The sequence below is a fragment of the Mustela nivalis genome, assembly GCF_964662115.1.
Source record: "Mustela nivalis genome assembly, chromosome: 16".
Taxonomy (NCBI): Eukaryota; Metazoa; Chordata; class Mammalia; order Carnivora; family Mustelidae; genus Mustela; species Mustela nivalis.
In genome coordinates, this window is record NC_139035.1 from 26,124,093 (window position 1) to 26,147,897 (window position 23,805).

General features: G+C 36.2%; 1 protein-coding gene across 2 annotated transcripts in view; it reads left to right on the plus strand.

The window, feature by feature from the left end:
- The window catches only part of COP1 (COP1 E3 ubiquitin ligase), a 245,375-nt gene that overhangs the window by 92,322 nt on the left and 129,248 nt on the right, over positions 1 to 23,805 (plus strand). For both annotated transcript variants that reach the window (XM_082703978.1, XM_082703979.1), the window contains exons 10-11: positions 888 to 1,002; positions 6,676 to 6,811. In XM_082703978.1, the coding sequence (XP_082560104.1) occupies positions 888 to 1,002; positions 6,676 to 6,811 (251 nt within the window). The remainder of the gene's footprint in view (positions 1 to 887; positions 1,003 to 6,675; positions 6,812 to 23,805) is intronic.

Below are 23,805 nucleotides of genomic sequence, written 5' to 3' on the forward strand. Positions count from 1 at the left end.
AATAGATTTCTATGCCAGTATTTTTCAGGTTTGCTGGCTTTATATATATCGGATTTAGTTATTCTGATTTTCTATTGCATATTTTAGATCAGTACATGTGTATTACATATTATTGCCTCTTAATTTAATAATCAGTATTAACTTAAATATATATTCTAACAATCAAGGACTATTTCTCTTATTCAGAGTACAGGGCTGCAATATAAGGATGATGTCAGAGTCATTAGTTTTCTTGTGAACATCATTAAAATTCTCAAAATTCTAAAATTTAGCATGGTAGTTATAACAGATTCTATATGAATTTAATTTAGAGAATTGAAAGAAGCATCTTATTTCATTCTTATAAAATTGGTCTTGAGAGCCTATTTGCATATTTTACTTATTTGTTTATTTATTTTGCTGGAAGATTGGAGTTTTATAGCAAACTATATTGTACCAACCAGAGGCCTAGCCCAGCTAGGACTCAGCACTTGCCCCCACTGGGCTGCTTCTTCCTTCTCCCTAATGGGGCCCCATCTTTAGGCATTTCATTATCCCCAGAAGCCTCTCCCTTCTGGCCCTTGGTCCATCTCATCCCTCCCCTACCTGTGCACCTTCGTATAACCTGATGTATGTTGATAGATTTCAGCCTTCCCTTACATTACAACCAGGCTTCCCAGGAGCCTTGGGCTCAGGGACTAGAGCTGGCCCCCAGCTCCTTCAAACCCTTAGCCTATTTGCATTTTAAAATAAAGATTGAAAAATATGGTAAGAACTATGAATATTTACCATTTGTAGTTATTTTAATATGTTGATATTTTGAATATGCAATCATTTTAGATACTCTGTGAAGAAAAAGATTATCATTTGTCCTAAGTTACAAGTGTCTTTTCTTGTTACTACTTTAGACAAAGAAACAGCCTTGGTATAACAGCACATTAGCATCAAGAAGAAAACGACTTACTGCTCATTTTGAAGACTTAGAGCAATGTTACTTTTCTACAAGGATGTCTCGTATTTCAGGTACATATTCCAGACTTCTAAAAATACATCAGATTCTTATGTCAGATCCATTTCTAGCTTCTTATACTGAATTTATATAATGTCCTATTTATAGAGCAAAAGTGTGTATTTTTGACATATTCTACCAGAATGTTGTGGAGGTTCTTAGCGATCTTGAAGAACATTGCTTTCCCATAGCTATTTTTGTTTTTTCCCTCTATTGGGGGATTTTTAATCTTTGTGAAGTGAGCTATAGAAAGTTAAGAAAAAAAATTAACTATGAATATGTTGCTAGGAAAAATAAGTTCCATTCAATTGCCTCTTATTATTAAATATTAAACATTTATTAAGTTCTCAACACTGTCCTTTCTGCTAAGAATAAAAAGGTGAAAGAACCGATTTCTCTTATTAGGGAGTATTGTAAATTCAGTGGCGGAAAGCAACAGGTATGTGATATTATATGTTGTATAAGTGTATTAGGGGAATAGAGAAGAATATCCACTAATACAGCTGGGAATGAGAGATCCACACCAAGCTGAAAATGGGGAAATGTAAGGGAATGGTCACTGTAGGCATTTCAGAGGATTATATTTCATCAAGGTTAGAATTTGTTAACTAAATAAGTTAATTAGAAACATCTTCAAAGCAGAGGAAATAACTTAAACGCAATGTCATGGACATGATAACATTGGATATTTTCATTGCATTACTATAGTTCTGCCTGTTGAGCTGTAACTTTCTCAATGTCTTTGCTCACCAATGAAGTAGGGGCATTAATACCAACCCCATGTTCTGTTTTGTTTTTTGGGATTTACAGGTGATATAAATATATCTATAAAATATAAAATAGTGCTTGCTTCGGCAGCACGTATACTCTAAAATATAATGCTTGGTATAAGTTAGGTGCTCAGTTAACTCATGTCATTAATAATACACCTGCTCAAAATGAAGACCACCAAGAAAAAAGAAGAGTGATATTTTATTAGATGTTAAAATTTGTCCTTAGTTTTTTCTTGAATGCATGTTTATATTAAAATGTACACATTGTTAAAATTAAGAACGCAAGAAACAACGGTTGTTGGCAAGGATGCGGAGAAAGGGGAACCCTCTTGCACATTGGCGGGAATGCAAACTGTGGTAGCCACTGTGGAAAACAGTATGGAGGTTTCTCAAAATGTCAACAACAGAACTACCCTATGTTCTAGCAATTGCACTATTAGGTATTTACTCAAAGGAAACAAAAATACAGATTCAAAGGGGCGTACATGCGTCCTGATGTTTATAGCAGCATTACTAACAATAGCCAAACTATGGAAAGAGCCCAGATGTCCATTGAGTTATGAATGGATAAAGAAGATGTGGTATATATTCACTATAAAATATTAGCCATCAAAAAGAATGAAATCTTGCCATTCACAACGATGTGGACAGAGCTAGTATGTATTATGCTAAGTGAAATAAGTCAGAGGAAGGCAAATGATTTGACTCATGCGAATGGAAGAAACAACAGAAGAACATATGGGAATGGGGGTAAAAAGAGAGAAAACAAACCATAAGAGATAGAAAATAAACTGAGGGGTGATGGAGGGAGATGAGTGGGAATGGGCTAGATGGGTGCTAGGTATTAAGGAGCACAATTCTTTCTTTCTTTCTTTCTTTCTTTTTTTTTTTTAAGATTTTATTTATTTATTTGACAGACAGAGAAAACGAGTAGGCAGAGAGGCAGGCAGAGAGAGAGGAGGAAGCAGGTTCTCTGCTGAGCAGAGAAGGAGCTCCTGATGAAGGAGCTCAATTCTTTTTTTTTTTAAATTTATTTATTAATTTGACAGAGATTACAAGCAGGCAGAGAGGCAGGCAGAGAGAGAGGGGGAAGCAGGCTCCCCGCTGAGCAGAGAGCCCGATTCGAGGCTCGATCCCAGGACCCTGAGATCATGACCTAGCTAAAGGCAGAGGCTTTAACCCACTGAGCCACCCAGGCGCCCCAAGGAGCTCAATTCTTATGATGAGTACTAGGTGTCATATGTAAGTGATGAATCACTGAATACTCCTGAAACTAATATTGCACTGTGTGCTAAGTGACTAGAGTTTAAATAAAAATTGGAAGGAAAAAAATATATAAAATCTATACATTGCTTAGGACCTTTGGAAAAATTTGCATTGGGATTGGTGGTGGAGGAAAAAGGAGGTTTACGTACCATTTTTCCTGTGAGGGAGCCAAGCTTTGTTTATAAATGTGTATGAAATTAATGATTAATAGTTTTTATAAGATGGAAAACTTTCATTGTGTTGACTGGGAATTGAGCCCCTTATTGAGCCTCTAATAGTCTGAAAAGTGGAGTAGAAAGCTGTGAAATTAAAAATGGTTTGAGACTTAGAATCTGATTGGCAGAAGTTTCATGTTAACCCTGTTAGATGTTATTTGTTAGTTTTGAAATACATCCATAGGAAAATGGCAGACATCTAAAAGAAAAAATGTGGTAGGAAAGAGAGATTGGGGAATAATTTTTAAGGAACTAGCAGCATAGGCATGCTGTGGCAGAGTAAAGCTGTAGTCACAGACCAATTTATTTTGGGGATTTAAGATTACTGGAAGGTGGGATAAATTAAAATCAGGAGGAAGATTAGATTTCATTTTTGTGGGCAGGGCTATATTGTACTTAAAACATTTGTCCTTAATTTTTAGGAGTCTCAAGTTTGTCTTACTGAACTGTCACATTGACTACACTTACTGTATTGCTGGATAGGAAGGTCCTCCTATTGTCCTTAACTGTGAAGAGGAAATTTTAACTTCTACCTAATGGAGTACATAGTGTTTTTCCTTCTGTATATTTTTAAATGAGAATTCATCCCCTCTTTCTGACTTTGAATTTTCAACTCTGAAAATGAGAGGTGAAGCTTAAGAGATTAATGCTCGAACTCTTAGTTGTAATTGAAAGAGAAGGTAAATTATAAAGCATTAGAAGAGAGAAAAGAAATGCCAAACACACTTTCACAAACTAATCTGTCATTGGAATAGGAAAAATAATATGCTTGCAGATATGTGTGATTATTAACCATAAATACCAACCAAACAAAATCCTACATTTTCATAACCATGAAAATTGAATCCCTCCACTTTCAGATACTAAAATAACCATTTTTAGTGTTTTCTTTATGACTTTTGTTGGAAGTAGGTGTTAATGAATAACACCTATTAAGTAGGTGTTAATGAATAGATGGCCAGGAAAGTGTAGCTACCCAGGAAAAGATTATGGTCTTCAACAGAATATACATTCTTTTGAATGCTTGTGAATTTTTTGTCCTTAGGGATTGGTGTCAAAATATGAAAGAATAGATTTACATTAAATTAATACATAAATATCTAAGGTGTCTTTGCAGTCACTATTTATTACATGAAATACTCAGTTAACAGGATTATGTGTAAAAAGATTCAGTTAGTTGTTACATTCAGACCACTTTGTAGTAAAGTTTATTTGTTTTACTGCAGTAACCCATGTTGTATTTCCAGTTTGTTGAATTTACTGAGAATAATTTTAGTGGAGGAGGAGCATTATTCCAGTAACATTATGACAGTGCATGCTAATTGGGTTTGTTTTTTGTTGTTTTTAGAATGGAAACACTATAAAATTGGAACCTTTGATATAGGTTATTAGATGAATTTGCTGTTAGTGTTTAAACCTTTAAAATGTAAAATATTGGAGACAAGCTTAGTATCAGAGACTAGTGATTGTTTTTCATTGTAATAAGTGTTAGATAAGTTTATATCAATAGTTATCTTCAAGATAACCTAATATCTGCAGATGAACTAAATAAATTCTTTACTCTTTATCCTTGGTACCTTAACTCTGTAAACATAATGACTTATTTTTTTAAAGAATTTATTATTTAATTGAGAGAGAGAGAGAGAGCACGAGCCGAGCTGGGTAGGGGGCAGAGGGAGAAGCAGACTTCCCAAAGAGTCTGACATGGGGAGCCTTACACGGGCTTGATCCCGGGATTCCCGGATCGTGACCTGAGCCGAGGGCAGATGAGTAGCCAGTTGAGCCATCGGTACCCCAGACATAATGATCCTTATATCTAAATTTCATTATGCCTACTTATTTTAGAGGACATTTAAGAACGAGAAATTATGGGGCACCTGGATGGCTCATTTGGTTAAGTGTCCCCTCTTGGGTTTTGGCTCAGATTATCTCAGGGTTGTGAGAGGGAGCACCACATTAGGCTTCCTGCTTATCAGGGGGTCTGCTTCTTCTCTCTCTCTCTCTTTCTCCCTCTTCTCATGGGCAAACACACACACGTTCTCTCTCTCTCTCTCAAGAAATAAATAAATCTTTAAAAAGCGGGGGAATCACGAAAAAGTTTACTCTGAAAAAATTGTATGTGTCTGTATGTGTATGAGCTCAAAGTAAGGAGAAAGGTACGAAAACAGTGCTGTAACAATCTTACTTCAAATTTTAGTTAGGAAGCTAACTAAATTGGGTGTTTTACTTTTCTTTCTTTGGAAAGGAAAATACAAGTCCAAATGTAAAGCAGTTTTGAAAAGCAATGATTTCTTATTCATGTTTTCTCTGTAATCTTGTTTCTAGATTAGAGAATGGATAGCTGTATTTAATCCCAGTCTTACATGAGATGATTTTATGATTTAAATTCCACATAATTTCATTATGAATAGTTTACTGAAATGGACTTTACTCAGTATTTATACAGTGTTCTAGTTTATGGAATTTTCCATATTCTACCAAGACATTTGAGTAGAAACATTTTATTTTTGAGAATAATTGACATATTGCAGTTTTCCACTCCCTTTTCAGAATTGGATTTGAGAAATAATAAAGTATAATGTGAACAAGTACTTCACTTTATTTTTACTTAAAAAGCAGTTGCTTTCTTAATCTAAATTATGTTATAAATTGTGTTTTGAGGGGCGCCTGGGTGGCTCAGTGAATTAAGCCGCTGCCTTCGGCTCAGGTCATGATCTCGGTGTCCTGGGATCGAACCCCGCATCGGGCTCTTTGCTCAGCAGGGAGCCTGCTTCCCCCTCTGTCTCTGCCTGACTCTCTGCCCACTTGTGATCTCTCTCTCTCTGTCAAATAAAATAAATAAAATCTTTAAAAACAAAATAAATTGTGTTTTGATAGTAAATAAATATGGGCATGCAGAAGTATCTCTGTAAATGTGTTCCTTCAAAATAACAAATGTGCTCAGTGTATGTACTCCTGTCCATCTTCACTTTCTCCATTTTAAAGAATTTTTATTTTAATAAAAGATTAAATTTCTTTTGATCAGAGGTCCTTTTTTATTTTTCTAAGAAATTATTGCTTAAAACATAAACTATAGTATGTTTTTATCAGTGTTGAAAGAGACAGCGTCTTTCAGTGAGCCACTAAAAAATTATTAAAGCTAAAAGATTACCTGAATAATATGTGCATACTAGTGTTTTCTAAATACTTAAGAATTGGGGTGCCTGGGGTGGCTCAGTGGGTTAAGCCTCAGCAGGGGACCTGCTTCCCTCCCCTACCCCCTGCCCCACCTGCTTCTCTGCTGACTTGTGATCTCTCTGTCAAATAAATAAATAAAATCTTAAAAAAAATACTTAAGAATTGTTTGTATTTAGAATATAATTTTTAATCTGTGTATACTGCTTTTTGACTTATATCGCAATTCCATTTATTTTGTTTTGTTTTCTTTGTGTAGATGATAGTCGAACTGCAAGCCAGTTGGATGAATTTCAGGAATGCTTGTCTAAGTTTACTCGATACAATTCAGTAAGACCTTTGGCTACATTGTCGTATGCTAGTGATCTGTATAATGGTTCCAGCATAGTCTCTAGGTAAGTACTGGGCAGCACTCTTTACTATTTACTTTTGCAAGAGTATCTAAAATTTAATTTGACAGTTTCATTATTCTAGTTAAAAGTCTGTGTTCTGAAGTTGGGTTGCCTGTCCATTTTAGTTCTGTCGTCTTGGGCAAGTTCCTGAATCTCTTTAGTCCTCAGTGTCTTCATCTTTAAAATGGAATGGTTAATAGTATTCACCTCATTGGGTTTCAGTTTGTGTTCTTACAATGTTTTGTCTGGTTTTGGTGACAGTGTATGTATGCTCTTCTCATAAGGGCTCCCTCATCTTCAGTTTTCTACAACAGTTTGTGAAGAATTGTTATTATTTCTTCTTTATATATTTTGTAGAATTCTACAGTGAAACTATCTTGGCCTTGAGTTTTCTTTGAGGGAAGTGTTTTGAGTACAAATTAAAATTTTAAAAGAAGTGTAAGACTAATCAGGTTATTGATTTTTTTCTTGATTGAATATTATTTTAAATTTGTGTCTTTAAAAAAATCTGTCCATTTCACCTAGGTTGTTGAATTTATTGGCATTCATGTGTTTGTAGTATTCCTTTATTATCCTTTTATGTCTTTAGATTTTCTAATGATGTTCCCTTTCTCGTCCCTGATTTTGAAAACTTGTTTCCCTTTATTTTTCTTTTCTTTATAGTCTCGTTTAGAAGTTTATCAATTTTATTTGTCTTTTCAAATTGGTAGCTCTTAGTTTATTGATACTCTATATTTTTCTGTTTCATTGATTTCTGCTTTATTTTTTTCCTGCTTTCTTTAGGTTTAACTTGCCTTTTATCTTTGGTTTATCTTAAGGTAGAAACTAAAGTGATTGAATTGAAAATTTGCTTCTCTAATATAATTTATGCTTTAAATTTCTCTCAATGCCCTGCATCAGCTGCATCCCATGAATTTTGATGTGGTATTTTTTCTTTTTTCTGAATTTTGTTTTTATTATGATAAAATACATGTAACATGAAATACATTAACTTAACCATTGTACTGTTCAGTGGTATTTAATAAATACCTTCTTAATATGGTGCAAGTGTCACCATGTCTGTCTTTAACACTTGATATTTTGTGAAACTGAAAATCAATACTTGTTAAACAGTAACTCTTTATTCCCCTCCTCCCCGAATCCTGGCAACCACCCATCTACTTTATTTCTCTATTATTTTGACTACTCTGAGTATCTCATATATGTGAAATCACACAGTATTGGTTTTTTGTGTGACTGGCTTATTTCACTTAGGAAAATGTTGTCAGTTTTTGTCCTTGTTGCATATATCAGAATTTTCTTTTTAAGTCTGAATAACACTCCATTGTATGTATGTTTATGCCACATTTTGCTTATCTGTTTGATGATGGACACATATGTTTCTTCTGTGTTTTTTAACTGTTGTGACTCACTGCTATGAACATGAGTGAACAGATACCTCTTCAAGACCTTGATTTCAGTTCTTTTAGGCATATCCCCAGATGTGGCATTGCTGGATTATATGGTAATTCTAGCCTGATGTGGGGCTCAATCCCAGTACGCTGGGATCATGACCTGAGCCGAAGGCAGAGGCTCTAACCCACTGAGCCTCCCAGGTGCCCCTCTATTTCCAACTTTTTGATGAGCTGCCATACTGTGCCATTTTAAAATTCCACCAGCAGTGTATAAGGCTTCCAGTTTTTCCACATTCTTGCCAGCACTTGTTATTTTCCCTGTTTTTGATAGTCACCATCCTCACAGATGTGAGGTGGTTGGTAGCTCTTAGATTTGCTTTGCATTTCCATAATGATTAGTGATGTGCATTGTTTCTGTGCTTATTGGCACAGAGAAATTTCCGTTGAAGTCTTCACCCAGTTTTGAATTTTGTTGTTGTTGTGTTTCAGTAGTTCTCTGTGTATTCTGGTTATTAGTCTCTTATCAGATTTATACATATTTTATCTTATTCTGTGGGTTGTCTTCTACTTTGTTGATATTGTCTATTGATTCACGGATTTTATAATTTTCATGATGTCTAATTTGTTTTTCTTTTGTTGCCTGTGCTTTTGGTGTCATATCTCAGGAATCAATATCCAATCCTAAGTCATGAAAAGAGTTTTATAGTTTTGTGTTTTAGATTTAACTTTTTGATCCATTTTGAGTTAATTTTTGTGTATGGTTTTAGGTAAAGATCCCACCCACTTCATTCTTCTTTTCATGTGGATATGCAGTATCCACATCATCACTTCTTGAAAAACTCCTTTCCCTATTGAATGGTATCGCCACTCCTGTCAAAGGTCATTTGACTGTATATGCAAGGGTGCAAGGGTTTATGTGTGGGTTCTCTTCTCTTCTCTGCTGCATTTACCTATATATCTGTTTGTATTGCCACTACTACACCCTTTTTTTTTTTTTTTTTTTCTTTTTAAAAGGAGACAGAGGGCCTAGGGCCGGAGACAGAGGGAGAAAGAGAATCTTAAGCAGGCTCCACACTTAGCACAGAGCTCAACAGGGGACTCAGTCTCATGACCCCGAGATCATGACCCAAGCCAAAATCAAGAGTCAGCCTTTTCAGACTGAGCCATCCACGTGCCCCAACTCACTGTTTTATCAGAACTTTTTAGTAAATTTTGAAATCAGGAAATTGTGGTTTAGCTCTGTTTTTTTCAAGATTGTTTTTTCTATTTCTGCAAAAAATGTCACTTGAGATTTTGACAGGGATTACATTGAATCTCTATATTACTTTGGGTAATATTGACATCGTAACAATAGTCAGTCTTCTGATTCCTGAACATGAGATATATTTCCATTTATTTTTCTCTTTAATTTTTTTCAGCAATTTTTTGTAGTTTTCGTGTATAAATCTTTCACTTTTGATTAATTCCTACATATTTTTTTGATGCTGCTATAAGTGGAGATGTTTTCATAATTTTATGACTATTTATTGTTATTGCATCGAAGATAGATTTTCATTTTCATTCAGTTCAAGAAGCTTTTAAGTTTCAAATTTGTTTTTTTTTTGACTCATGGATTATTGAGACTTATCTTAGTAGTTTTCAAAGGTTGAGATTTTCTAGTTATCTTTTTGTTATTATGTTATTTTTATCTTCACTATCTCGGTGACCATTCTTTAAAAATTCCTGAAATAATTTTCTAATACACATAAAAATAGAATGGAATAGTTAATCCCTCATAGAATCATCTTCCAGATTGAGCAGTGATCCAGATTTTGCTGTACTTGCTTCTTTTATATTTTTCATTCTTTCTTTGCTTATGTATTTTTTTAAAAATATTTTACTTAGTTATATGAGAGAGAGACAGCAATAGCCAGAGAGAGCATGAGTGGGGAGGAGAGAGACAAGGAGACTCCCCACTCAGCGGATAGCCCAACTTGGGGCATGATCCCAGAACCTTGGGATCATGAGCTGAGCTGAAGGTAGATGCTTAACTGAGCCCTAATTAAGGTGCCCCTACTTAAGGATTTTGATACAGATTTCAGATGCTGTGTCATTTCATCCTTATATTCTTAAGAATGTAAATATGAACTTTTAAAACCACAGGGCTATATCATATGTAACACAATTTCCAGTAATCCCTTGGTAACATCACATTGCTTGTTTTTGTTCAAATCTCCTAGATAAATTAAAGAAACCTTAAAAAGATTTTTGATGCAGATCAAGAATTTGGCAATTTTTAACTTGTCCAATACATTATTATGTATGGTTTTCCATTTCCATTACAAAGATTTTTTATTAAAATATAAGAATATCGGTCTTGGAATTTAAGCTGATACCTAAAGAGACTTGCAGCTAACTGTTGATTGTATTCCAGCTGGTTTAGCTCTGTAGCGAGTAAGACAAGAATCACACATTCATTTTCTTTTTAAGATTTAATTTATTTATTTGACAGAGATCACAAGTAGACAGAGAGGCAGACAGAGAGAGGAGGAAGCAGGCTTCCCACTGAGCAGAGCGCCTGATGTGGGGCTCGATCACAGGACCCTGGGATCATGACCTGAGCTGAAGGCAGAGACCTTAACCCACTGAGCCACCGAGGCACCCCTCACATTCATTTTTTTTTTTTTTTCTATGTGTTGGTAATATGTGTTTTCTTTATCAAGCACTGGAGTGATTAAAACTTGAAAATGCAGTAGATTGTGGGGCTTATTTAACTAATTAATTAAATGAGTAATTAAATTTATGTAGCAAAAATGAATTGACCCTTTAATGTGGGCTAGGCTAAGAGTACAATAGTGAATTGGCCAGATTTGATGCTTGGTTTAGGAAAGCTCTTAGTATTATTTCAGTGCTTTTGTAGAAAAAATGTAAGAAAGTTTTTGAAACACTTTAGCTTGGAGTGACAGTGTAACACTATTACTTAATTTTTCTTTTCTTTTTTGAGAATGCATTGGTGTGCTTGTGCACAAGTGGGAGCTGGTAAGAGGCGGAGGGGGGAGAGAGAACCCCAAGCAGTCTCCACATCCAGGGAGGAGCCTGACACAAGGCTCAATCCCACAACCCTTAGATCGTGACTTGAACTGAAACCAAAAGCTAGTTGCTTAACTGACTGAGCCACCCAAGTGCCCCTTAAATTCTTAACTAGTGTAAGAATGTATAATATATATTTTTAAGAGATTCAGAGATGTAGCTTGAATATGAAATGGCAAAAATGATGGAAGTTTATAATAATGACCCGATAAATACATTTACCTGTAATTATGTGGCTCTACTCAACTAAAATATAATGCAAATTATGGCTCTGTTGTAATATAGATTAATGTCCCTTAGCACTGTAAATTCATCCTGTGTTGTATTTTCTTTTCCATTAAGGAAGGAACAAAAATCCAAAAATAGTAAAAATTTCCATCTTAACTTTATATTACAAAAGCATCATTTCTAGTTAGAAAATCTAGAATTGGTTATACATCTCTAGGATTTAAAAAAGAATAAGAGCCATTTTGTTTCATCATTTTTTAGAAAAGATTTAATTTATTTATTTGACAGAAAGAGAGAGAGAGAAGGAACACAAGCAGGGGGAATAGGAGAGGGAGGAACAGGGAGCCTGAAGAGGGGCTTGATCCCAGGCCCCTGGGATCATGACCTGAGCTGAAGGTAGGTGCTTGAGAACTGAGCCACCCAGGCGCCCCTGTTTTCAACATTTTTGAAAACTGATTTTAATATAATTAAAATAGCTTGATTTTAATGTAATTCTGGGCTTTTTTTTTTTTTTAAGCTTGATTTTAATATGATTCTGGGTTGTTTTTTTTTTTTTTTAAGATTTTATTTATTTATTTGACAGAGATCACAAGTAGACAGAGAGGCAGGCAGAGATAGAGAGGAAAGCAGGCTCCCCGCTGAGCAGAGAGCCCGATGCTGCACTCGATCCCAGGACCCTGAGATCATGACCTGAGTCGAAGGCAGTGGCCCAACCCACTGAGCCACCCAGGTGCCCCTCTTTTTTTTTTTTTTTTAATGCTTTTAAATCCTCCTTCCCTCCTCCAAAGTTTTGTTTAAATTCTAGTTAGTTAACACATAGTGTAATACTGATTTCAGAAATATTAACTCTTGATCATACAGAGACATGTCAGAACACTTACTGAATGAGATTTAAATGAGATTTCAGCTTGGAGATACCACTTAATGAAAGTGAGATTAGGGGTGCCTGGGTGATGCAGTTTGCTGGATGTCAGACTCCTGCACTTCCTTGGAATCTGCCTGAGGTTCTCTTCCCCCACCTGTTCATGCTTACTTGCTTGCTCTTTCTCTGGAATAAATAAATTTTTTAAAAAGTGAGATTGGTTTTATTAAAATAATTCAATTAAAAATTTAAAAGGTACCTTCCATTATTTCATCTTGCATGCTAACGTCTTTTCTTTAATTGACATTGAATTGACGTTTCTGAAAAAATTTCAGTTTTGAAGGTTTATAATAGAAGAGAAATGAGATGAAGACTAGTAGGTAGCAACAAGAAAAATAGTATTCAGAAAGACTTTGCCAGTTTCACAGCCCTGGAGATTTTTTTGCTTTTCCTACTTCCTCATGTTGACACACATCATTGATAATAAATTTACTTTAAAGGCTTTTAATCCTCTAAAAATAGGAAATTTTGGTGAAGAATTTCTTTTGGGAGAAGAGATAAAGACATATTAGAAATGACAAATGTTGAATTTGCATTATTTAATAGTGTTACATTATTTCATTACATGTGGAAGAAATTATTCTTACTGTAAAATTGCATGAAATATATCTAGTGTTGGTCATTCACTGCATTGAGAATCTGACTGAGAGAAAAAGAAACGGTTTTAAAGTTTTGCTTTTGCTTTATGGATCATGTTGGGTTATTTAATACCATACTTATAATACCACAAGGTGGCAGCATTTGTTTACTTTAACAGTTTCTCAATTATTAATTAGTAGACTAGGTATGGAAATAAATGGCTTACAGAAATTAATAGCTAATAGGGATGTTCATGCTTATGAATACTAAATGGTCCTAGATTAATAAAAACAAGCTATGGAAAGGAGAGAAACTCATCTTACAATGATGTCACATTTTGCTTATTTATCTAGTGGCCACCAGAGAGGAATTTTTTAAAACTGCATTGCTTGGATTTACTGAATACTTAGCAGTTGGCTGTTTTTTGACTTTTTGGTTTGAATTTTACATACCTAGATTGTTATGGTTAAAATTGTTCTACATTCCATCTGTAGTTTAGAGGTTATATAACATTTTTGCTTATGGTTTCTTGAATTTTTAAATAGAATTGCAGCGGGCATTAGTAAATTTATAAGAAAGTGGTTATGTATTGTGGCATTCATTGTTGCTGCTAGATGAGTTGCTATACTGGCAGTGTAGTGTTTGATTATTTGATTACTTTTTTAAAGATACCCTTTTGAATACCTTACATGGTATTTTAAGTATTTCACTAACTCATTTAATCTTTATATCAAACTTATGGAATAAAGCATTGTGATTGATTCTGTTATACAGATGAGGAATTGTGGTAGAGATAAATTATCTAAATTGTCTAAGTTCAACACAATGCTAGTGAATGAGAGAATTAAGATTTGAACTGAGACATTGTGGCTTCTGAGTTTACTCTTCCGTTATTCCCTTCAGTACCTGTTAAAACACTGTACTTTTGAGATACCCAAAAGAATAAAATGAATGAATTCTTTTGAGTTTCTTATTTTTTTTTTAAGATTTTATTTATTTATTTTAGAGGTAGGGGAGGAGCAGAGGCAGAGGCAGAGAATCTCTAGCAGACTTTCTCGCTGAGTGCAGAGCCTGCCATGAGGCTTGAACCCACAACCCTGGGAGCATGATCTGCGCCGAAATCAGGAGTCAGACACTCACCCAACTGAGCCACCTAGGCACCCCTCTTTTGAGTTTATGATAATTGGTATTCCTGTTACTGTCTTGTCTGATTTGCTCTAAATAATTGAGCATGTTTTTAAAATTTTAATTTGATGTAGATATTCTGTTGAAAAGCCATTCTTGCCATAGCTTGAGAGTATTCATGTTCAACATTTATTGTTTTTTTTTTTGTAGTAGCCAGTTATAAGGATTATTTTTCCTCAATTTCAGTTTTTAATGATAGCCAGCACTGATTCTGTATTGTAGAATGCTTTGACTTTTTTTTTTTTAATATTTTATTTCTTTATTTGACAGAGATCACAAGTAGGTAGAGAGGCAGGCAGAGAGAGAGGGGGAAGCAGGCTCCCTGCTGAGCAGAGAGCCCGATGTAGGGCTCGATCTTAGGACTCTGAGATCATGACCTTATCCAAAGGCAGAGGCCTAACCCACTGAGCCACCCAGGCACCCGAGAATGCTTTGACTTCTTAATTTGTATTTAAAAACATTTCTAGGTAATTAAGTGACTTGCTTTCAAAGGAAAAATTATGACATTTTATTTTATTTGTGTTTTAAACAAGTTGTTTTATTTATTTATTTATTTTTTAAGATTTTATTTATTTATTTGACAGAGAGAGATCACAGTAGGCAGAGAGGCAGGCAGAGAGAGAGAGGAGGAAGCAGGCTCCCTGCTGAGCAGAGAGCCCAATGAGGAACTCGATCCCAGGATCCTGAGATCATGACCTGAGCAGAAGGCTGCGTCTTAACCCACTGATCCACCCAGGCGCCCTTGTTTTGTTTTGTTTTAAGTAGGCCCCGTGCTGGGCCACAGCATGGAGCCCATCCTAGGGCTTGAACTCAATGATCCTATGATCAAGACCTGAGCTGAAATTGAGACAGACGCTGAGCCACAGACATAGACCCAGGTGCCCCTTTGACTCTTTAGGACTGCTAATGAACTTTCTCTTTTTATTAATAAGATATTTTTGTTATCATCCGACACGTTATTGAGCTATCTGGGTTCAGAAATGTGAGGATTTGGGAGGATAAAGAAAAGGATTTCCTTCCAGAATTTTGCTCAGGCCTAATCTTTTAAAGCAGTAATTTTAAAAACTGTGTTCTAAACTTGAAGTTTCCTCAGGAAAGGGGTCTTCTGTATCTTACTTCCTGCTGACTCCCCATTTCTGGCAGATGATAGGTGCCTAATAGTAAATGTTTGTTGAATGAATGGAAAACTCTCTTGCCTGTTCTGGTAGGATCTGGAGGGCTATAATAGTTGTCCAACTCAACCTGTTTTTATATATTTGCTTGCTGATAGGAGTTCCTTTGAAGAAAGTATCCCTAGGCTATAAAAGAAGTTTGTAAATCACCAATGACACATGACAGAAAAATAAAGTAGTGTTAACAACTTAAAATACAGACATCTAGGATTCTTAGCAAGCTTTGATGAGTTTCCTCCTTTTATAATGATTCAAGATACAGGTTAAAAGTGAGATGCAGATAGTCCAAGCTTACATATTAGAAGCTGCTGCGTCCTTTCCTTCTGCCATAGCCTCTACCCTAAAATTTTCCTATTGTCGTTTTCTCATTTTTGTGTTTCCTTTTGCCTTTGCTTAGGCTGAGGCTTGTCAGTAGTACAGAGTGAAACCGTAAACTCAAATAATTTTATACTTCCTTCTTCAAAGTGTTCATTGGGTTAGCATTTGAGATTTTAGTAGACTAGTAAAAATTTTTCACTAATCAGAACATAAAATACATGCCTACAATGAAAGTTTAGAATTAAAATAGTGCCTTTTATGATAAAACTCTTTTGTTGTTCTAATGACTCTTTTCAAGTAATCAAAATGGGAAAAGAATTAAAATGATTCTGTTTGGTATCCAAGACACCTACTATCCAAAGTAGGACTGATGGCTGGAAGTTACGATTTCAGGCTCAAACAAGGAAGCTCTTTTTAGTCAGCAATGTGCAGAAGTAGAATAGGCTTCATTAGGAGGCAGTTGCCATATGCCCTTAGGACTTTAAAAGTAAACTGTGCTTCATCTTTTTTTATTTGACAGAGACATAGTGAGAGAGGGAACACAAGCAGGGGGAGTAGGAGAGGGAGAAGCAGGTCCCCTGCCGAGCAGGGAGCAGGTGAGGTGACTCATCCCAGAACCCTGGGATCATGACCCAAGCCAAGGGCAGATGCTTAAGGACTGAGCCACCTAGGCGCTCCTTTTCTTCTTCTTCTTCTTCGTCTTCTTGTCTTCTTTGTCTTCATCTTCTTCTTCGTTTTCTTTGTTGTCTTCTTTGTCTTTGTTTTCTTCCTCTTCGTGTTCATCTTCTTCATCTTCGTTGTCATCTTCGTTTTCTTCTTCGTTGTCATCTTCTTCTTCTTTTTTAATACAGAAACTCTGCAATCCTGAGGTCAGTTATATATTCACCTATATTTGTCTGGAATATTTAATGATTTATTTTTAAAGATTTTATTTATTTATTTGAGAGAGAGAAAGAACACAGTGGGAGAGTGAGAGGGAAAAGCAGACGCAGGGCTTGATCCTAGCCTGAGCTGAACGCAGACACTTAACCAACTGAGCCACCCAGGTGCCTGTTATTTTTGTTTTAATTTTTTAAAAATTGTATTTATTCATAATGTAAGTGCTGAGGGTACTAGTAAAAGTGATACACAGATTAGCGGAGAAACAAAATCTATAAAGCCAATCTATAAAATCTATAAGCCAATATAGAGAAAAAAAAAGCATTTTGAGTGCTATGAAAATATCTACTGGCTACAGTACAGTGGATTTGAGATAAAGAATAGTAGAAGCAGGGGGATTAGATCTATAAGTACTTTTTTTTTTTAAAGATTTTATTTATTTATTTGACAGAGAGAGATCACAAGCAGGCAGAGAGAGAGGAGGAAGCAGGCTCCCCGCTGAGCAGAGAGCCCAATGCGGGGCTCGATCCCAGCACCCTGGGATCATGACCTGAGCCGAAGGCAGCGGCTTAACCCACTGAGCCACCCAGGCGCCCCAGATCTATAAGTACTTTTGAATTGTCCTGGCAACGCATGATGATGGCCTGTGCTCTCTACTACAAGAAGTCAGTAGAGCTTGGACAAAGAAATATTTAAGACATATTTAGGGACTACAGTAGACAAAACATGATTATTGGTGGATATAGTCCTTGATGGAGAGGAAGATAATTTCCAGGTTTTTGGTTTGAGTAGCTGGACAGAAAAATGTGTGTGTGCGTGTGCGTGTGTGTTTAAATTCAATTAATTAACATATAGTGTATTATAGTGTATAGTATCTCAGAGGTAGAGTTCATTGATTCTTCAGTCTTATGTAACACCCATTGCTCATTATATCCCGTGCCCTCCTTAATGTCCATCTCCCAGTTACCCTGTCCCCCCACAGCAGTCCTCAGTTTGTTTCCTATGATTAAGAGTTTCCTATAGTTTGCTTCCTGATTTCATCTTGTTGGATTCCCCCCCTCTTCCCCTATGCTCCTCTGTTTTGTTTCTTAAATTCCACATGAGTGAGTTCCTGTGATAATTGTTTTTCTCTGGTTGATGAATTTCGCTTAGCACGATGCCCTCTGGTTCCATCTGTGTCGTTGCAAATGGCAAGATTTCATTTTTTTTTTTTTTAAAGATTTTATTTATTTATTTATTTGACAGGCAGAGATCACAAGTAGGCAGAGAGGCGGGCAGAGAGAGAGAGAGAGGTGGAAGCAGGCTCCCTGCCGAGCAGAGAGCCTGATGTGGGGCTCGATCCCAGGACTCTGGGATCATGACCTGAGCCAAAGGCAGAGACTTTTTAATCCACTGAGCCACCCAGGCGCCCCAAGATTTCTTTCTTTCTTTTTTTTTTATGGTTGAGTAACTTTCCATTTTATGTATATACCACATCTTTTTTATTCATTCATCTGTCAGTGGACATCTGGGCTCTTTCTACAGTTTGGCTATTGTGGACATTGTTGCTGTAAACATTAGGGTGCAGGTGCTCCTTTGGATCACTAAATTTATGTCTTTGGTGTAAATACCTAGTAGTGCAGTTGCTGGGTCATAGGGCAGCTCTATTTTCAACTTTTTGAGGAACCTCCATACTGTTTCCAGAGTGGCTGTACCAGCTCACATTCCCACCAACAGTGTAGGAGGGTTCCCCTTTCTCTGCATCCTTGACAACATCTTTCGTCCCTGAGTTGTTAATTTTGGCCATTATGACCAATGTGAGGCAGTATTTCATATCTCATTGTGGTTTTGATTTGTATTTCCCTGATGTCAAATGATGTTGAACATTTTTTCATGTATCTGTTAACATTTGTATGTTTTCTTTGATGAAATATCTGTTCGGGTCTTTTGCCCATTTTTGATTGGATTATTTGTTCTCTGGGTGTTGAGTTTGTTAAGTTCTTATGAAAGTTTATTTTTTTTTTTAAAAGATTTTATTTATTTATTTGACAGAGATCACAAGTAGGCAGAGAGACAGAGAGAGCAGGGAGCCCGATGTGGGGCTTGATTCCAGGACTCCAGGATCATGACCTGAGCCGAAGGCAGAGGCTTTAACCCACTGAACCAACCAGCCCCCCCCCCCCCGAGTTTGTTAAGTTCTTTATAGATTTGGGAAACTAGCCCTTTATCTGTTAAGATAAGAAAAATATGGTGTTATTTACAGAGATAGAGATACTGGAGGAAAACCAGGTTTGAAGGCAATGAGGTGCATGAGAGTTAACCAAGTAGAGATTTTGCGTTGGTTTGCTAGATGCACAGAGAAGAAATTTGTACCATTGATAATGGGCACGGTGGTTGTAGATTGATAGAGATTGATAGAGCTCCTCATCTAAAGATCCAGGTAGATGAGGAGGAACCAGTAAAGCTGCCCTTTTAAATAAGAATGAAAACCAGGAAAATATATTGCCTTGCAAACAAGAAATGGAAGATAATCTGCAGCATTATCTGGGCAGGATTGCATCCAAAGCAAAGTGAGATTTTTTGCTTTGATTAGAAGGGCTAATAAGAAGGAAGAAGAAGAGAATCATTGCAAAGACAGGCATGTTTGTAGTGTTAAATGATAGGAGGATAAAGGACATTGTCTCCTAAGAATTTGTGCTTTCGCCATGTGTCATTGCTGAGTGACAGGTAGAAAAGGTGGTTGGTGTTTGTGTGTGACTGAAGAAGAAAGAGATACTAGGTAATGAAAATGTTGAGATTCATGGACTGTGAAATTTAAACTGAATACTAAAGTAGATAAAGTTAGGAGAGACCTGAGAAAGAGGCAAAAATTGGTGAATCAGAATGAAGGGTTGTAGGAACAGTGGGCAAGTGAGGGGGAGTTTTAGGGAGACTGTGATCAGAGAGGTATTGGATCTTTGGCCCAGGGTACTTTTACATCTTTGTACTTACAGCATTAGGTAGTTAACCTGATACCTAGTGGGCACACATGCTTGTTGACTCAACTGGAGAATAATCTAAAATGCAAGATAGAAAATAAGTAGTAAGTGTCTGTGGAGATTGGATGAAATGCTGAAGGAGTTGACTAAAAGAGGGAATTCACTTTAGGCAATGGCTTTCAGATTCCTAGGGGTATTTGAAATGGTGCTTTTCAGGGTTTTTCTTCTGCATTTTTATAGATTATTCTCTCTGTACTTGATTCTTTTTTTTTTTTTAATTTTTTAAAAGATTTTATTTATTTATTTGACAGAGATCACAAGCAGGCAGAGAGGCAGGCAGATGCGGGGGAAGCAGGCTCCCTCCTGAGCAGAGAGCCCGATGCAGGGCTCAATCCCAGCACCCTAATATCATGACCTGAGCCTAAGTCAGAGGCTTTAACCCACTGAGCCGCCCAGGCATCCCTCTGACTTGATTCGTAAGCTAGAAAGTGACATTAATATATTTTTTTCTAATTCTTCTCTGTGTTCAAATCTATGTCTTTTATAATTTCTTGCAGAAGTTTGTGGTGGAAGTAGTAATTGTTTTTAAAAGCTGGGATATCCTTGTACTTGGTTACATTAAAGGAGAAAATAAAGCTTATTTTGGACCTTTTATGGATAAAATATAGAGAGAAGAAATAAGGAAATATAATTATTCACTCATATCAAATTATACAGATTTCCTCTATAGAAGAAGTCATTTGCAAATTTTTACAGTAAAACTACCCATTTGCAATAGGTGAAAGACCAGTTTTGAAGTTTTTTTGTTTTGCTGTTTTTTGTTAAGTATAGTTAAGTATAGTTAACGAATTATAGTTTTATAGTTTTAGGTATACAAATAGTGATTTGATAATTCTGTGTATCATGCTTTGCATACCACATATGTAGCTATCCTCTGTCACCATGCGATGCTAGTATTGTACCATTGATTGTATTCCCTGGGTTGTATAAAATGACAATCATTTTGTAACTGGAATCCAGTACCTCCCACACCCATTCCCCCATCCTATCAGTTTATTCTCTATATTTATGTCTCTGCTTTTTTGTTTTGTTTTGTTTTTTAGATTCTACATGTAAGTGAAATCACATGGTATTTGTCTTTGTCTTTTTTTTTTTTAAAACCAGGTTCCATGCCCAATGTGGAGCTCATCATGGGGCTTGAATTTAGGACCCTGGGATTGAGACCTGAGCCGAAATCAAGAGTCAGGCACTTAACTGACTGAGCCACCCAGGCACCAGTGTCTTTCTCTGTCTTATTTCACTTAGCATAATACACTTTAGGTCCATCCATGTTGTTGTAAATGGCAAGATCTCATTCTTTTCTTAAGGCTAATATTCCATCTAATATACATCTGGGGCACCTGGGTGGCTCAGTCAGTTAAGCATCTGCCTTAGGTTCAGGTCATGATCTCAGGGTCCGAGATTGAGCCCTGAGTTGGGCTCCCTGCTCATCAGGAAGTCTGCTTCTCTCTCTACCCTCCTCCCACTCATGCTCTCTCTTTCTCCCTGTCAAATAAATAAAATCTTTTTAAAAAGTTAATATGCCACATCTTTATCCATTCATCTGCAGATAGACACTTGGGTTGCTTCCCTATCTTGGCTATTTTAAATAATGCTGCAGTAAACATAGGGGTGTATATATCTTTTCAAGTTAGTGTTTTCATTTTCTTTGGGGGCATATGCAGTGGTGGAATTACTGGATTATATGGTATTCCTATTTTTACTCTTTTTGAGGTACTGCCTTACTGTCTTCTGCAGCGGCTGCACCAGTTTGCATTTGTACCAGAGGTTCATGAGGGTTCCTTTTCTCCATACCTTCAGCAACATTTTTTATTTCTTGTGTTTTTGATCCTAGACAATCTGACAAGGTGTAAAGTAGTATTATAGTTTTGATTTACATTTCCCTAATGATTAGTGATGTCGAACATTTTTTCATGTGTCTGTTGGCCATCTGTATATCTTTGAAAAAATGTCTTTTTGTGTCCTCTGCCTATTTTTAATCAGATCATTTGGTTTTCTTTTTTGGTGCTAAGTTGTATAAGCTCATACATTTTGGATATTAAGCTCTTTTTTTTTTTTTTTTTTTTAGATTTTATTTATTTATTTGACAGAGATCACAAGCAGGCAGAGAGAGAGAGAGAGAGAGAGGGAGAAGCAGGCTTCTTGCTGAAAATGTCATTTGCAACTATCTTCTATCATTCAGTTAGATTTCCTTTTTGTTTTGTTCATGGTTTCCTTCTCTGGGCAAAAAAAAAAAATTTTTTTTAAGATTTTATTTATTTGACAGAGAACATAGATAGGCAGAAAAAGAGGGGGAAGCAGGCTCCCTGCCGAGCAGAGAGCCTGCTAGATCCCAGGACCCTGGGATCATGACCTGAGTCATGATCCAGTGAGCCATAACCCAGTGAGCCACCGAGGCGTCCCTGGGCAAAAATTTTTTATTTTGTCATTTGTTTTTGCTTTTGTTTACCTTGCCTAAGGAGGCATTATCTAGGAAGATGTTGCTAAGGCCAATGTCAAAGAGATTACTACCTGGTGTTTTCTTCTACGAACTGTATAGTTTCAGGTCTCACATGTAGGTGCTATTTGGAGTTTATTTTTGTTTATGGTGTGAGAAAGTGGTTCAGTTTCATTCTTTTCCATGTAGTTGTCCAGTTTTCCTAGTACCATTTGTAAAGAAGGTCATATTGAATGAGTTGAAGTCTCATGTAGTTTAAAAAAATAATTTTACTTCTTTCAGCTATCTAACCTACTCAGAAATAGTTTCAGCTGAATCCTATTTAAATGAAATTATTTGAGAACTTACTTGAATTATTCTAGCATTTTGTGTGGTACATTGTAGTTACATTTATTTACAGTTGGAGTGCTTACTAAAACATTTCTGGGCCCTACTCCAGAAGTTTCTTATTCACTAGTCTGTGCTAGGGCCAAGAATTTACGTTGCTAACACATCACCAGGTAATAGTGCTGTTGCTGGTCGGAGACCACACTTTGAGAGTACTGTCTTAGGTTAAGAGCTTTAAAAAAGACGAAATTCATTTTTAATAGGAAATATTTATAATTTTAATTCTTTAGTAAAAAACCAATTATTTATGTCTTTATAGTTTGTGAATTAAAGGAAATAGGTTAAAGACCATTTATTTTATAAAGTTTTCTAAATAATAAGCTGTTACAGTATGCTATGAACAGGTTGCATACGTACCAAGATGCTTATTCCTTCTGTTCTTGGGACAGTTGGGTGGGGATGGGTTGGAGAAGCAGCTCATTACCAACTATCCTCGGGATAGAGGGATTAACCCCGGGATAGAGGGATTAACCCCGTAATTAGCTTATTTGTTTTGTCCACTGCAGGGTGATAGGGAAACTCTAGTTTAAAGAACCTAGGGACAAATAAAGTATTTTGGTTTCTCTTCAAGTTGTTTTAGTCATTTTTGGTGAAAGAATTATGTAGTGAAAATTGAAATTGAGCTCCTTAATATATAAAGAATTGGCATTTCATGCTGATTGTTAACCTTAATGCCTAGTTGTTAAAAGGAAGCCTGCTCTTATTCTACTGGAGAACCATCCCATTTGCCATAGAAGTAAGGCATTGGGTGGCTAGTCGGTAGAGCACAGATTTGGGGGGACTGAAAGGGATGTTTTGAATCTGTTAAAATTTAGAAAATATGTCCTTCAGTTTAATGTCTTTCTTATGCTACTGACTTAGTTAAGATTATGTAGGGGAGGAAAATTCTTTTTCCTTCTACCCTTCCACGTTTTTGATTGGTACCCCACAACAGAAAGATTAACAAGAGAAAAACGGAAGTTAGTAATATGTACATTTCTTGTATAAACTGGAGAAGCATAGGCAAATGTGTAACTCAACTGTCTGAGAACTCTGGCTTATGTCAGATCTTTAGCAAAGAACAATAAATATGTAGAGAAATGAAAGGATTAAAAAAATAGCAGTTTTAGATTTCCAAGAGTAGCAAACTATGGGAAAGTAAATATACTGGAGGAAGCTAATGGAATGAGGTTTGTTTGCACATTTCTTTCATGCCATATCTGGGCTTCTATCCTGCTTTTAGGTGGTAAAAGGGGGAGGATAGAGAGTGCTTTTCCTGCATTTGCTGCTGAATTGCCTTTAGCTCAAAATAGTTTTTGTGTCAAAGAGGCATATTTTGGGGTGACGTACTATGGTTTCCTTCAGATAAAAGGCAGTCTCTGCTTATTTTTTGTCACTGGTGTGAGTTTAGTAGTACTTCACTTTACTGCC